The sequence below is a fragment of the Crinia signifera genome, chromosome 11 (assembly GCF_055691185.1).
Source record: "Crinia signifera chromosome 11, ASM5569118v1, whole genome shotgun sequence".
In the NCBI taxonomy this organism is placed as follows: Eukaryota; Metazoa; Chordata; class Amphibia; order Anura; family Myobatrachidae; genus Crinia; species Crinia signifera.
In genome coordinates, this window is record NC_139227.1 from 31,698,900 (window position 1) to 31,715,796 (window position 16,897).

A 16,897-nucleotide genomic window follows, 5' to 3' on the forward strand; every position below is an offset into this window, starting at 1 on the left:
CTCTGACTCTGACACAGGCAGTGATGCAAGCGGGGAATTTGAAGGATTCGTCTTAAGCTCCTCTTCCTCCTCTGGTGATGAGGGACCCCCTCAAAGACGCCCCCGTAGATCAGCTGAGATTCCCCCCCCAATAATTGATCTAGTATGGACCCCACCACCAGACAATTTTGAGCCCCAGGTTCCTGAGTTTTTGGCCATGCCAGGAATCCAATTTGATTCCACAGGTCTCAGAGAAATTGACTTTTTCAAATTATTTTTCTCTGATGATTTTATAAATTTAATGGTGGACCAAACTAATTTATATGCCCAGCAGTTTATTGCTCAAAACCCCACGTCATCATTTGCTAGGTGGACCCCTGTAGATGCAGTAGAGATGATGACGTTTTGGGGTCTGGTGTTTCATATGGGCATAGTAAAAAAGCCAGAAATTAGGCAATATTGGAGTACAGATGTTCTGTACAGTACTCCATTTTACCGTATGGCCATGCCCCGGACTCGATTTGAGACAATTCTTAAATTTATACATTACACCGATAATGCACAGTGCCCACCCAGAGATGATCCCACCTTTGACCGGCTATTCAAAGTCAGGCCGGTCATTGATCATTTCAGTGCCAAATTTGAAGAGGTGTACATCCCTGAAAAATTTATTTGTATCGACGAGTCCCTTATACATTTTAAAGGAAGGGCTAAATTCCGCCAGTACCTTCCCAGTAAGAGGGCAAGGTATGGCATAAAAATGTATAAACTGTGTGAAAGCACCTCAGGGTACACCCACAGGTTTAGGGTTTATGAAGGGAAGGATTCAAGAATTCAACCGCCAGAATGCCCCCCCTCCCTCGTAGGTGTTAGTGGGAAAATTGTCTGGGATTTAGTGCACCCCTTCCTGGATAAAGGTTATCACCTCTATGTGGATAACTTTTACACTAGCATCCCCCTGTTTAAGGCCCTTGGTTCAAGAGGTACAGCAGCTTGCGGTACTGTGCGCAAGAACCAAAGAGGCCTCCCAAAAACGCACATTGCCCAAGTAATGAGAAGGGGTGAAAGCAGGGGAATATGCAACGAAAATATGTTGTTGGTCAAATATAAGGACAAGAGGGATGTCCTTATACTGACAACAATTCACGGAGACAGTACCACCTCCGTCCCTGTACGAGGTACCAGTACCCACACCTCCAAACCTAATTGTATCCTGGATTACAATAGGTACATGGGCGGAGTGGATCTTTCAGATCAGGTACTGAAGCCGTACAGTGCCCTGCGGAAAACAAAAATCTGGTACAAGAAGGTGGCCGTGTATATCATCCAGATGGCACTGTATAACGCTTACGTGCTATTCCGTTCTACCGGCCAGAGGGGGACATTTATGCACTTTCAAGAGGAAGTCATAAAGGGCCTAATATTTGGGAACCAGCAGGCAGAGGGCCCCAGTACTTCTAGTACTGGCCCCCGTATTGTACCAGGGCAGCATTTTCCTGATGAAATCCCCTCCACTGGAAAAAAGGGCAGGACACAAAAAAGGTGCAAAGTTTGCTATAAAAAGGGAATAAGAAAGCAAACTATTTTCCAGTGTGACACTTGCCCCGACAAACCCGGCCTATGTATAAAGGAGTGTTTTAAAATATACCACACATCTATGGAATATTAGGTTCATAATTTCACCGTGCTTCGGGGGTCTTGCTAATGCCACATAGCACCCACCATTCATTCCACCAGAATCTGAGCCGCAAAATCCAAAAATCACTCCTTCCCTTCTGAGTCCTGCCATGCACCCAACTGGTATTTTTTGGTCACATGTGAGGCATTGCCGTACTCGGGAGAAATTGGGGCACAGATTTTGGGGTGCTTTGTCTCCTTCATTCCTTGTGAAAATGAAAAATTTTGAGCCAGAACTGCATTTTTGTGTAAAAAAATGTAATTTTTCATGTTCACTGCCCAGTTTTATCAAAATTGGTGAAACCCCTGGGGGTTTGAAATGTACACTATACCCCTAGATGAATTCCCTGAGGGGTGTAGTTTGCAAAATGGGGTCACTTGTGGGGGGGTTCCACTGTATTGGTGCAACATAGCACCCACCATTCATTCCACCAGAATCTGTGCTGCAAAATCCAAAAATCACTCCTTCCCTTCTGAGTCCTGCCATGCACCCAACTGGTATTTTTTGGTCACATGTGAGGCATTGCCGTACTCGGGAGAAATTGGGGCACAGATTTTGGGGTGCTTTTTCTCCTTCATACCTTCTGAAAATGAAAAATTTTGAGCCAGAACTGCATTTTTGTGTAAAAAATGTAATTTTTCATGTTCACTGCCCACTTGTATCAAAATTGGTGAAACCCCTGGGGGTTTGAAATGTACACTATACCCCTAGATGAATTCCCTGAGGGGTGTAGTTTTCAAAATGGGGTGACTTGTGGGGAGGTTCCACTGTATTGGTGCTTGGGGGGTCTTGCTAATGCGACATAGCACCCACCAAAATTCCACCAGAATCTGAGCTGCAAAATCCAAAAATCACTCCTTCCCTTCTGAGTCCTGCCATGCACCCAAATGGTATTTTTTGGTCACATGTGAGGCATTGCCGTACTCGGGAGAAATTGGGGCACAGATTTTGGGGTGCTTTGTCTCCTTCATACCTTCTGAAAATGAAAAATTTTGAGCCAGAACTGCATTTTTGTGTAAAAAAATGTAATTTTTCATTTTCACTGCCCACTTGTATCAAAATTGGTGAAACCCCTGGGGGTTTGAAATGTACACTATACCCCTAGATGAATTCCCTGAGGGGTGTACTTTGCAAAATGGGGTGACTTGTGGGGGGGTTCCACTGTATTGGTGCAACATAGCACCCACCATTCATTCCACCAAAATCTGTGCTGCAAAATCCAAAAATCACTCCTTCCCTTCTGAGTCCTGCCATGCACCCAACTGGTATTTTTTGGTCACATGTGAGGCATTTCCGTACTCGGGAGAAATTGGGGCACAGATTTTGGGGTGCTTTTTCTCCTTCATACCTTCTGAAAATGAAAAATTTTGAGCCAGAACTGCATTTTTGTGTAAAAAATGTAATTTTTCATGTTCACTGCCCACTTGTATCAAAATTGGTGAAACCCCTGGGGGTTTGAAATGTACACTATACCCCTAGATGAATTCCCTGAGGGGTGTAGTTTGCAAAATGGGGTGACTTGTGGGGGGGTTCCACTGTATTGGTGCTTGGGGGGTCTTGCTAATGCCACATAGCACCCACCAACATTCCACCAGAATCTGAGCTGCAAAATCCAAAAATCACTCCTTCCCTTCTGAGTCCTGCCATGCACCCAAATGGTATTTTTTGGTCACATGTGAGGCATTGCCGTACTCGGGAGAAATTGGGGCACAGATTTTGGGGTGCTTTGTCTCCTTCATACCTTCTGAAAATGAAAAATTTTGAGCCAGAACTGCATTTTTGTGTAAAAAAATGTAATTTTTCATTTTCACTGCCCACTTGTATCAAAATTGGTGAAACCCCTGGGGGTTTGAAATGTACACTATACCCCTAGATGAATTCCCTGAGGGGTGTAGTTTTCAAAATGGGGTGACTTGTGGGGGGGTTCCACTGTATTGGTGCTTGGGGGGTCTTGCTAATGCGACATAGCACCCACCAAAATTCCACCAGAATCTGAGCTGCAAAATCCAAAAATCACTCCTTCCCTTCTGAGTCCTGCCATGCACCCAACTGGTATTTTTTGGTCACATGTGAGGCATTGCCGTACTCGGGAGAAATTGGGGCACAGATTTTGGGGTGCTTTTTCTCCTTCATACCTTCTGAAAATGACAAATTTGGAGCCAGAACTGTATTTTTGTGTAAAAAAAAAAATTTTTCATTTTCACTGCCCAGTTGTACCACAATTGGTGAAACCCCTGGGGGTTTGAAATGTACACTATACCCCTAGATGAATTCCCTGAGGGGTGTAGTTTGCAAAATGGGGTCACTTGTGGGGGGGTTCCTAACTTTTAGCATCTTATGGTGCCTAGAAACCTACATGGTGCCTAAAAAATAATCTCATAAAAAGGAGGCTCCAAAATCAAGTAGGTGCTCCTTCTATTATGAAGCCTGTGGTTTGGTCACCGTGCACACTAGGGCCACATATAGGATATTTATGAAAACAAAAGAATTGGGGGAATCAATTTTCAGTCACATTTCTCTAGTAAAATGTACTGTGTTCCTTAGAAAAATGTATTAAAATTGCAAATCTGCAAAAAAAAAGAAATTTTGAAATTTCACCTACACTTTGTTTTAATTCCTGTGAAACACCTAAAGGGTTAACAAACTTCCAAAATGCTGTTTTGAATACTGTGAGGGGTGCAGTTTTTGAAATGGCATCATTTATGGGGGTGTCTCACATACAAGTCCCTCAAAGTCACATCAGAACTGAACTGGTCCCTAAAAAAATCAGTGTTTGATAAAGTAGACATATGGTCTATGTTAGTTATTCACTATTTTGAGTGGTAAGATTATTTGTCTCACAAGCAGAAAATTTAACATTTTGCAAATCGCTAAATTTTCCATTTTTTCACGATATTTTGGTATTTTTCACAAAAAAACACAGACTGTATCGACCCAAATTTACCACTAATTTGAAGTACAATGTGTCACGAAAAAACAATCTCAAAATCACTGGGATAAGTAAAAGCAAAAAAAAGTTATCCCCACTTAAGTGAGACATGTCAGATTTGAAAAAAAGGGCTCTGTCAGGAACGCAAAAACTGGCTCTGTCAGGAAGGGGTTAAGGACTGAGCTGTAGTCTGGTTGATGGTGAATGCTTCGATATTCAAAATCCATTACATTCTCCGCTTTCATGTGTGTGAACCTCCTTGAGACCTTAGCATCTACTGTAGCCCATGGCAACCAGTCATTTTCTGTTATCTTGTAGACTTTGCTAGATTTGTAACTACTGTAGCTGGAAAGTTTGATATGTTTTGCCCTAAAGAGGCAGATCCCTCACCAACTGCCTGCCGGGGAGCTGGCGGGTGCACCAGTGGCTGGACCCTATACGATACATCAGGGGTGCTCAAACTCTGTCCTCAGGACCCCACACAGTTCCCACTTTCCATGTCACCCGGCAGGTGTATTCATTACTCATTGACTCATTTTAAAAGATCCACAGGTGGAGTTAGTTATTTTGCTTATGATTCTGTGAGGAAACCTGAAAAACATGCACTGTGTGGTTTCCTGTGGACTGAGTTTGGGAACCTGTGTGATACATTGTATGCGGTCCTTTAGAATACAATGGGCCAGATGTGGACAGCAATAAACCACCAGCCCTTAACTGTCAGGTTACATAATGGGGTTGGATAATGACATTTGGGGGTAGGGTGACCAACTCATCCCTTTAATCCGGGACACATATTAATTACACAGGTTCTGTGGCCGTTTAAAACTAGGTGAAATGGAGTCTTGAGGTGTGGCAGTTTAAAACCAGGTGAAAGCCAGCCACAGAACCTGAGTAATGGGCCCCATACATCAGCAATCACAATTTATGGATTTTCAGATATAGGGATATTTTGGCCAGATAAATGGATTTTACAATCTATCTGACTTTGCCCACACATTACAGATTTATTTCAGTGATCGGCAGATTTTTCCATCTTCATATCTGGAAATTGCATCTTCATATCTGGAAATTGCCCCAATCGATTGTCATTTCAGCTGTTCATAATGTAAATAGATGAAGAAAACGAATTGGGAATGCCCACACATATAAAAAAGATCTGCAGATAATACTAGATTATTAAACATGTTTAAAAACCTGATTAAGCAATCGATTGGCGATTGTGATTGGGATTGCCAAAAGGGGGAGCCCACACATCTAAAATTAATTGTGGCAATCATCTCCATATCTGAAAATTGTCACAATTAATTGCTGATGTATGGGGCCCTTAAATAATGTGTCCCGGATAAAAGGGATGAGTAGGTCACCCTAGTTGGGGGGGCTGATTATCACTTTTGAAGCTTGATCCAGTGTATCGTAGGCACCCCCAGCGAGTATTACCAGATCCTGGAAATTCTACGTGCAGCACTTGCAATCTCCAGTTCCGATCCGATGTGCACGGTACTGTGCATCGTATGGAACCTGGCACTTTTCACCTGATTTCGCAGCTCCATCCGCCGGCCTAAATTGTATAAGTCCATGGCCATGTTTTAGGGGCAGATTTATTAAGCTTGGAGAAGTGATAAAGTGGAAAGTGATTTCGCACCCAGCCTGTAACATGCCAGTTAAGGCCCATACACACTAGAAGATTATCTTTCCAATCTGGCTGGTTGGAATGAAAATCTGGAAATTCAAATGACAATTGACCACTTGCTCCTACACATGGAAGACAGACAAAAATTGGTCCTAAAGACAAATTGGTTAAATCAGTAGTGTGTATGGGCCTTTAGGAGCTGATTGGCTGCTGCATTATCACCAGCCACTTTATCACTTCACCAGAATATATCTAATTCTCCCAAAGATAGGCTCCTATTTCTCACCACAGATATAACTTCCATTATTCATCCTTCTTGTTATAAAATATGCATTAACCCATTAGATAACATTTCCTATCTAAGGCCATTATCCTATTAGCAGTGGTAATTTACCACAGCTAATTATTTGCCTGGCACTTAGGGGGTGTCATACTCTGTATAATCAATTTATTACCAGTTATATAGCGCACACATATTCCGCAGCGCTTTACAGAGTATAGATTGGAGCTTACAATCTATATTCCCTACCACATATACACGCGCACACACAGACATTCTAGGGTTCATTTGTTGGGAGCCAATTAACGTACCAGTATATTTTTGGATTGTGGGAGGAAACCGGAGCACCCGGAGGAAACCCACGCAAGCACGGGGAGAATAGATCATGACCAGCCTCCAGGGACGTGATGGCCTCATGTGTTATCGCCTGAAAATAGGACTTTTTTTTTTTTTTTTTTTTAAAGCTGATAAAAACAGGTTTAATTGAATAGCCCAAAAATGACCGTTGGGCAAAAATTAGCAACTGTGGAGTGCACTGCAGTTGTATAAGTGCAGGATAAATGTGTGTAATACTTTAACTCCCTACTGTATTGCCTGCCCCGTACATATGATAGAGCGTCTGGTCAGCTGATGAGTGGTTTTGCACAGGTATCTGGTTGCTAGGCAGCACAAATCTATAGCGAATACGTCCTTCTTCCTTTTTTTTACAAGCATTTCCTTTGGTTGCTGATCAGACCGGTAATAGGAATTGGTTGCTCCCTCAGAGGTTAATGCTTAATGTTTGTTCTTCTCTTTACTTGTATCCAGGGTTCCTTAGTCTTTCTCATCAGTGGTCTGGTAATCCTTGGATATGCGTCCTCCCTCAGCAACCAGTCCACGTACCAGGGTGTGGTTAAAGACATCTGTGGCCCGGCTATAGGGAAACTCTGCGGCATCTGCTTCGTATTGAACCTATTTATGATATCTGCAGCCTTTCTCCGCGTGGTGGAGGATCAGCTGGAGAAACGTGAGTGGTTGCTCGTGACATCTCCTTAGTATAATATAAGGGGTGAATCTTCTCTGTATAACGGGAATTCTGCTCTTGTGCAGTGTGGGACTCCAGAAGCCCAAACGTGACCATGGATTCCGTGGCGGAAAGCTTCCAGCCGTGGTACGTGGATAACCGGTTGATCATGAGTCTCCTGTGTCTGCTGGTCATCCTTCCACTCTCTATACCCAAGGAAATCAGTTTTCAGAAATACACCAGGTAAAGTGACATCTACATTAGTGACCCCTTCATAGGCTGGGGCTGCTGACCTATGTTCCGTGTATATGTGCAGGTCACAGATTGGTGAGAGATCGTGACGTGCGATAATGTACCTACCAGAAGTCTTGGAGTGTGGAGGTGGCTCCGTGTCGGAACTTGTGGTCATTTGGCCCAGGTGCAAAATATATAATTTGGGCCCCCCTCCTCCACTCCAATCCAAGTTAACAATATGGAGCGTAGCAGTGGGCCCCTTAGTCTTTGGGGCCCTGGTGCAATGCACCTGCTGCACCAATGGTAGTTCCGCCTCTGAGGTGGCTGTATGCAGAGAGGCACTGCCAATCACCGCGGCCACCAACAAACACAACCCCCCCCCTCCCCAACATGAGTTCTTGGTGACGGATGTCGACATAAACACCGTCTGTGTACCGCATGCACATGCCATGCTTCTGGCACGGTGCCTCACACACTATTCTGGTCTCCCTCACATCTAGTTGATGGTGGGGCATAAAATACTGCTTGTTGGCTAAAATAGTAAAAAACTCATGTTGCCCTAATGCTTGTGTCAACCTTTCAAAACTGTCGACCCAAGATATGTCAACCTAACGACCATATTTCTCTATGCATGTTACTATAGTATGCACTACCACTCTAATAAGGTACAGTGAAAGCAGGTCATGTGGCTCATTAAATTATTGATGAAGGCCTCATGGGCGGCTCGCCTACACGTGTCTTCCTCTATCGTGGCCTGGGACATCCACAGAGATCCAAACACTGGAGAGAAATAACCGCCTGGTCTGCAGCCCAGTCTTGTTGCTGTTCTGATTGGGTGACCATTGTGTGATGGATCTTAAAGTAGACCATTAATCTATTGTCTTATACTGTGCTTTTTTTCTTTGTGGCTCCAGAGCCCCCTGTTTGTGCCATGTCCTGTGTGACCCAGGGCATTGGCATGCATTTCCTCCGTTTCAGGTGCTCCAGTCTTTGACATTGCTGCTTAATTCATCTGACTTGTGCCTGAGTACACCGCTATCTGTGCCTTGTCCTCCTCATCCTACAGCAGCAATAGTAGCCTTGGGGCTGTATCATATGGACACGCCATGCACTGTCCAATACTGGCCATAGGGAAATCATAGCTGGCCTCAATGTAAATGAGCCTCCTAACAGATGTCACAATGCCAGGCCCCACTCAGAATTAAATGATGCAGGTGGTACTCCCAACTGTTGGCCCGGGTCCTACTCCTTAGCTGACTTGCATTAGGACCGAGGAGGGCCCAGCTTACAATCTATAGACCCTTTAGCATGCGGGGTGCACAGCTATTGCATCTGTGGCCATATAAAAAAATGGGTGTCATTGGGTGTTCCTGGATATTTAGGTTTGTAGCTCTTTATTATAAAAATAATAGGGAATAATATCTTGCGGCACAAACCTGATAATTGTTTTGGTTGGGGGCAAGTCCTTTCCTTTGCCAGGGGCACCCAGACTTCTAGCCGCAGCACTAGATATTCCTATTGGCAATAATCCTAATAGAACTTCTAAATTTAGTAGCTGATATCTAGGTCGCTCTGACCTTCTCAACCTATTTCTCCAGGCAACAAAATGGTACAAGTAACAAATCAAAGCCGGCAGAATGCACCTGGATGTAGGCTGCTAATGTGTTCTTCCCGTCTTAGGATTTACAAAACTTTTTTTTTTAAATGGAAAAGTGTATTTCAGCGTGGTTTTTTTTTTTTTTTTTTTTTTTTTTTTTTTTTTAACCTCTTTCTCTACGGCAAAGAGACAGTTTGTGTATTGTTGATGTATAATTATATGCATGGTATAATGATTGAGCAGTTGCTAGCATGATTGGACACCTTAGATCACCTGACCTTAGATCACATGACCATGCAATATTTAATGCTGACTGCAGTTCCCGGTCAGTCTGAATTGATTCTGTATGAAGTGTCAGGGTTGCTTTCCCTCCCGGAATGGGAGGCAAGCCTACCGGATTTCTGCCTGTGTCCCACACCCCATTCATCGGTGCGACGAAATGACACGTTCGTGTCATTATACCCCACTCCCGGCTATGCAATACCAGCACTGCACGGCAGGGGTGTGTGGCCATGAGGATGAGTTCGCACTGGCCAAGTTTCAAAATGCATCACATAGCTGTAGCTCTGCCCCTATCCTCCCCCTTTCCCACCCAGTCAGCGGCCCTGGCCCTGCCTTAAACAACTGACTGCCCTTTCCCAGAGAGGGCATCGCAGAAGTAGGCAACCCTGTGATAGATCTCTATCCCCTTATATTTAAAATCCCACTCCGGATAATGGGGAAGCATTGGTTCTGCTACTCTGGAATGTGCTGCGTTATGGTGCTTGGTACATCTGCCAAACTATGAAACCGGTTGCCCATGTCACTTTCCAATCGCAGCCTGTAACTTAGGAGTTGATTGGTTACCTCTTAGCAGGGATGCAATCTTTGCAGATGGACAAACCATGCTGCACTGCGGGTGCACAGAAACAAAATAACTTTGTAACCTTCAGTGTCCGTGTTTTTTTTTTTTATAAATACACTGGATACTGTATGGAATACAGTATTGATATTTAACAGTACAGATAGTCTATAGTATAGGCGGTTTCAAACATTTAATTAAGTGGTCAGGAAAAGGTTAAACATGCCAAAATAAATAAATACACACAGAACCAGTACTGCACTTTCTAAACTCCCAATCTCCCGCTTCATGGTAAGGCTCCTGTCTCTTCCTCCTGGCAGCTGCTCTCTGGTCCATGTTTGAGGGCTCAGATCCACACATACAGTAAATGTGGCAGAAGAAACTGGTACACTGGGCATGTGCAGCAGCTCTGCTCTGTCCCTTACACTGCATGGTGTGGTGGCAGCTCTATTGATCATATTATATTCCAGTGCTATTGTCAATGACTACAGCATGGTTTTATTAAATGACTTGTTCATACTTTACCATACCAGTGGAATATATTATTGTGCTGAAAGCAGTCATACTTGCCTACCCTCCCGGATTGGCCAGGAGGTTCCTGAAAATCTTTTTGACTGTCAACCTAACAACCCATAGGTGTAATACCAGCAGCTGGAGCTCTCTAGTCTTTAAAAACGCACACTGCCATGTCATCATCCATCTCTTATCACTGGTTGACTATTCTGTTATACCTCCCTGCCCGCTCACTACTGGGCTTTCCATATGCCCATTAATATAACATAATGCCACCACAATGTTCAGTATACAGAGGGAAAGCCCTAGAAGTGATGTTTGAGTAGAATAACCATCTATCACTGGCCCGCGCTTATGTAGTTTTGGGTGATTTTTTTTATTTTTTTTAAATTAAGGTTTTATTATAATATCGCAGTGCAATTTGATATCTATTACATTTTTGCAAGTTTCTTAGAAGATGTCATTTTAATCAAAACCAATGAAACGAGACAAGGAAATATCTGCTGCTGTCATATTTAATTGCCAGCCCGTGCTGATCAACCTAGATTACTCCATGTTCTCCTAAAGGCACACAGCTGTTGTAGTGTTGTATCTGTACTCGGGGACGGTGGTGGGGATACTAATCAGGCTAGGTGCTTATGTGTCTGTATACTTCGTGCTTATGTGTCTGTATACTAGAAGTATTCTATAGCACCTTTCTCACTCTGTACTTATTACAGAGATTCAGCCTCCTTGGGTGCACTCAGGTCCAGCACTATATACAGATTCATATCTGTCCTTACCCCACTGGAGGTTACGGCACACAACACAGTACTAGGGTACAGTTTTATCCAAATCCAGTTACCCTATCGGTTTATTTCTGGGAACACCGGGCGGAATTCTGTAAATACAAGTAGGACATGCAAACTCAACCTAAATGAGTCCTCGTATGGAATTGATGCTAGTGCTGTGAGGCAGCAATACTCACCACTGTGCCACCCAATATAGTCCATGTGAACAGGCATTTTACATGGCATTTAGAAGTACTGTATGTGCTGCGTCTGTACTACCTGCTACTGGCTCACAGTGGGGGTCATACTATTTTGCTCAAGTCTCTGACTGTGGGTCTAATTCAGACCTGATCACAGCGCAAAATTTGTTCTCAAAATGGAAAAAAACATGCTGCACTGCAGGTGGGGATGTGTACGGCCATCCGCTCCCGGGGTTTGCACATGCCCATATCCGCAACCATTAAGGGTGGGACAGAATTAAGCCACTATGAACAGGTCAGAATCGTCCTCTTAGTGTAATGTACTTCTAAGCGAAGCTTTCCGCAGGACACCTTAACAAACTGGACCTGCTGTTGGTCTCCTAATATCTATAGTCGGTTTGCTGTGGGGTAAAGGCCCATATGCACTGGGCGACTGAGCTGAAAGCCGCTCAAAACAGCCCCCTCCGTCGGCACCGGGCAGGGGAAAGCCGCTCAGTGTGTATGCACTGTCCATACACGCTGAGAATAGTCGCCCAGTGTGTATGGACCTTAAGCCTCAAAGTGGATTCCTGTGCTCGGGAAATGGCTGTTTGTGCTGGTTTAAAATGTGAACGGGGAATGTGGTGTTGGCTGGCAACCATTGGTCAAAACCTTGACTTGTGAGCTTGGGTCTATCGAACAGAAGTCCTGTTTAACCCCTGCCTGGCCAGTGCTGCATTTTTATCATTACTTCATGGTTTTGCTGGGAATTTGTAGTAATTGTTTGCTTTAATTAGGTGTAAAGGGAGTACCATGAATCCAGTTTGTATCCTCTCGCCAAAACCCCATGCAGTTTTATAGTAGATTATATCAAGTACTTATGCATGTTCTCTAACCCTAAATGTTACACCCTGGTACTGTATTGTTCTTAAGTGCATGCCTGTAGTATGATTACATTGTGTATGGTTACAGCCTCCGTTGGGAATTGATGCAGTAATTAAGTGTTAATGTGGAGGGTCTAAAACTCGTCACATCTAATTGCATAAATGTCAAAGGACAATTTATACCAAAGCATAACTAGCTAAAAGCGTTTGTCCTTTTAAAATTGTGGCCATAAATCATATTGTCGTACCTGGTATTAGACCCCCCCCCCTATTAGTCTATGGTGACAAACGATGTATTTAATTTTTTTTTTTTTTTTTTTTTATCTGCTCTTCAGTATTCTTGGGACCTTGGCGGCCTGTTACCTGACTGTGGTGATCATCGTGCGGTACTACATGATGGAGCATAGCGTATTCCATAAGCGGGAATATTCTACGTGAGTACTGTATGTGGGACCCTGATTGGTTCTGTGATGGTGCGTGTACATTTTATCACAGTGCACTATTTGCATTGCTGGTTAAATACCCTACAGTCACATGCTAACTAGAGCTGTGCACTGCTTTTTGGATCCAGATTCATCTTCATTTGTTTTTGGCATTTGACCTGCTAGACACCTGTAATTTAGGCCAAATTCAGACCTGATGGGAAATTTTGCAAAGCCCTGCGATCAGATAGTTATTTCTGTAGCGCACACATTCCGCAGCGCTTTACAGAGAATATTTGACCACTCACATCAGTCCCTGCCCCAGTGGAGCTTACACTCTACCACATGTACACGCACACAGACATTATAGGGTTCATTTGTTGGGAGCCATTTAACCTACCAGTATATTTTTGGATTGTGGGAGGAAACCGGAGTACTCGGCGTAAACCCACACAAGCACAGGGAGAATATATAAACTTCGCACATGGTGGGGATCGATCCCATGACCTCAGTGCTGTGAGGCAGTAATGCTAACCATTACACCATCCGTACACCACTATAGTTGCTGCCCAGACATAGTCCCACCCTGTTCAAGTCTGCAAATGACTTTCCAAGGGGTCGCTGATTGGCTGGAAGTCCATTTGCAACTTGCCATCCGCCTTTTTGGCCTCGTGACTGCGCAATAGGATCTGTATGCATGCACAGTTGTCCGATTTTAATTGCCACAAATTTGCACAACAGCGATCAGCTCTGAATAGGTACCTTTTTGTTCCTACAGTATTAACCTCAATAACCTTACATTTCAGTCAGTGTTGATAACCTCACAACTTGTAATATTCACCAATATTGTCCAAAGGCTAAATGGAGCAGAGGCACAAACAAGGCCGTTTAAAAGACTAACACAGCTATGAAACATTGGCACACAGGATGACCATTTTAGAATACCCCGTTCGCACTGCTAGGCAAATTCCCATGTCTAGCATGTAGACACACTTCTTTTTTATTTTTTCAGTGTGAACGGGTCAACCTGTGTCAAAATTCCGGGTCTCCAACCCTGCTTTTTATCAGTGTTTGAGATCCGGGTATGCACACACGGGTTGACCCGTTCACACTGCATAAAAACATGTTAAAAGGCAAATTACCAGGTAGAACTGCTTCTCCCGGGAATTTGCCTGAGCAGTGACAACTGGGTCTGGTGCCGAAGTCACCGGCATTAAAATGCTGGGTAAAAGGTGTGTTCACACTCAGTGTGAACACAGCATAAACTACGATTTGGAAGGCAGATAAAGGAAAGAAGGATTGATTAGTTATACCCCTTTCAGACATAACTGCAAATTACTGGGTGAAGCAGTTATACCTGGTTATTTGTGTAGTGTGAAAGGGTCTACCTGGGTCTTAAATCTCCTGCTTTTTACCGGGGTCGTCGTCCTGGGTAGACCCTTTTACACTACACAAATGACCCGTGTTTTCAGAAAATTAACGGGTTGACTGTTTTTAACCCGGTAACATGCTTTCATGTGTGAAAGGGGGTCAGACTGCACCCGGCACTCAAAATGCCAGGTAATTGGTGGGTCCCATTTCTGAAAGGGGTATTAATTTAATTAAGAACTTTGAGGGGTGAGGTAGTGGTATGGTCATCAGGTCAGCTGCCTATGCTCTTTATTCCTTGTTGAAAATCCTTGGCTTTACATTTCTCTTCAACCCTTGCTGGGAATACTTGTCTATTGTGGTTATAAATGTGTTGATTAATTAAGAATTTATTAGAGCAATAACACACTGTCAATACAAAAAGGAAACCCTGCCCCCCAAAATACAGGCCATTAAGCGGATCAAGGCAGGGGCTTTTAGCGTGGCCACCTCCCTTGGTTATCTCCCCCCCCCCCCCCCCCCCCCAAAAAAAAATGATTACGGGGGTGTTTGTGTTATTCCCCACCTCTTCAGCAGCAGGCTCAGCATGAGCTGTCAGATAGGTGTGCTGCTGCTACTGCCTGGGAGGAGGAGGGGGTCGGACCAGGGTCCCATTCTCGGTGGCCCTGAATGTCACTAGACTGTGTAGAACATATATTGGGGCGTTTAGTGCGATTCACTATAAATATTTTTAAGATCCTCTAATGGATATTAACCAGTACAAGCAGACTGCAATCAAATTACATTACCAGTGCAGGGAATAAGAAGTCTCCAATTTGCAGAAGCTGACTCTTTGTAAAATTGACCATGGATTTCTTTGAAATGATTGCATTAATTAAATCTGTGATCTATGCTGCCGCCTTGCACAATGGTCAGCAGTAATGCTAAGTATTAAAGCCGACCTAACCGCTGTGTGCATCCATTTCCTCCAACTATCCTCTGTATGTTAATAAATGGGACTGCATAACACAGATTTAATACACGCAATAAATTTATGCAGTAATGGATGATCTCCATCTAAAAACGTCAGAATATTCCGATAAATCTGCCAACCGACATTATGAACTACGAGTTTTAAAATCCATAGACATGATTTGTGTTTACTATCTATATGGGTTTAATGGGCTCTGTTCTAAAACACTGTAGTATTAATAATGTACGAGGAGCTCTTGTGCTAGACTGGCTGTGGGGAAGTGGAATATAGTAAAACTACATGATCTATGTGTATCTGACAGTTATAGGGATATATGCGCCTCCATCCTGTACATACATTTGAGGGGTTGGGATCGTTTGGTCTACAGAAAGTTGGTCGACATGGGGTTTTTCACCCAAATGTCGACATGGACACTTTCCAGTGCACCGCCCACCACACCCTAGTGCAGGGCTGGGCAACACCGGCCCTCCAGATGTTAATGAACTATACATCCCAGCATGCCTTGCATCAGTTTCAGCATGGCCACATAGCAAAACTAAGGCAAAGCATCCTGGGATGTGTAGTTCATTAACATCTGGAGGGCTGGTGTTGCCCAGCCCTAGTGGATGGTAGGGCATGAAATACTGCCTGTCGGCTCATAAACCCCATGTTAACTTTGACCCAATGCTTGTCGACTAACTTGCTGTAGACCCAATGACCGTATCCCCAATTGATATAGTTATAAGTTAAAAAAAAAAATCCTTCTCGCTTGCTCTTTCACTGGCAATTTTTAGATTTTGAGGAGTCCGTGCCAATCCGGTGTATATAAATGCTCCTATGGTGAATGAAGATCAGCACTCTCTGAGTCTTCCTCTGCCCTCTGGTCCAATGTAGGCTGCATTAAATGGCCTTTAGCTTATGTCCTGTGTTTCTCTTCCAGCACTGCCTCTTCAGTGGCCTCAATGTTCAGTGTGATCCCCACAATCTGCTTCGGCTTTCAGGTAACTTTCTCTGGTAGAGGTGGTCTGAGGGGTTGTCGCATGTATTGGGTTGGGTGATAACATAGGGAGTGTTTGCACAGTAACACCCAGAAGCAAAGGCAGAGACTTACCTACACATGTCTTCTGTCACCTCTAGCTAACAAGAAAGGGAACGAATTTCTGGAATCCAAAAATAGTTTAGGTTTTCAAGAAACAGATTGATCATTAAATTTACTTACAGTGCAGAGAGAGATGGATGCTGGTCCATAAATTCTTCTTTCTCTCAGCCAGAAAAAGGATGTTCTTCCAGATTACCCTCATATGGTGGAGGGTGAGTCCCCTTCTTTGACTAGTGCTGTGGTAGAAGAGCAGAGCTACCTGTTTGTGTGGGGCTGTGGGCACAGATAGGGAAGGAGTGGGTAGAGATTACCCTGGTCTCTGTAGGGGTAAGTAGGTATAGCCATTCCCCTACTATGTTTGGGCTATGCCTCTTCTATACTTGACAATGTATAAGGGGGAGAGGGGGTGTCATTAAGGGGAGACAGAGCAGGCCAACTAATACCCCATTCTCACTGCAGGCAAATTCCCAGGTCTATCATGTCAACCCAGGAATTTGCCTTTTTAACATGGTTTTTTCTGCAGTGTGAATGGGTCGCAT

At 43.9% G+C, this 16,897-nt stretch overlaps 1 protein-coding gene across 1 annotated transcript in view; it reads left to right on the plus strand.

Moving 5' to 3' along the window:
- The window catches only part of SLC38A8 (solute carrier family 38 member 8), a 36,999-nt gene that overhangs the window by 4,557 nt on the left and 15,545 nt on the right, over positions 1–16,897 (plus strand). Inside the window, exons 2-5 of the mRNA XM_083164206.1 lie at positions 7,304–7,502; positions 7,586–7,742; positions 12,853–12,951; positions 16,200–16,260. Of these exons, the coding sequence (XP_083020332.1) occupies positions 7,304–7,502; positions 7,586–7,742; positions 12,853–12,951; positions 16,200–16,260 (516 nt within the window). The remainder of the gene's footprint in view (positions 1–7,303; positions 7,503–7,585; positions 7,743–12,852; positions 12,952–16,199; positions 16,261–16,897) is intronic.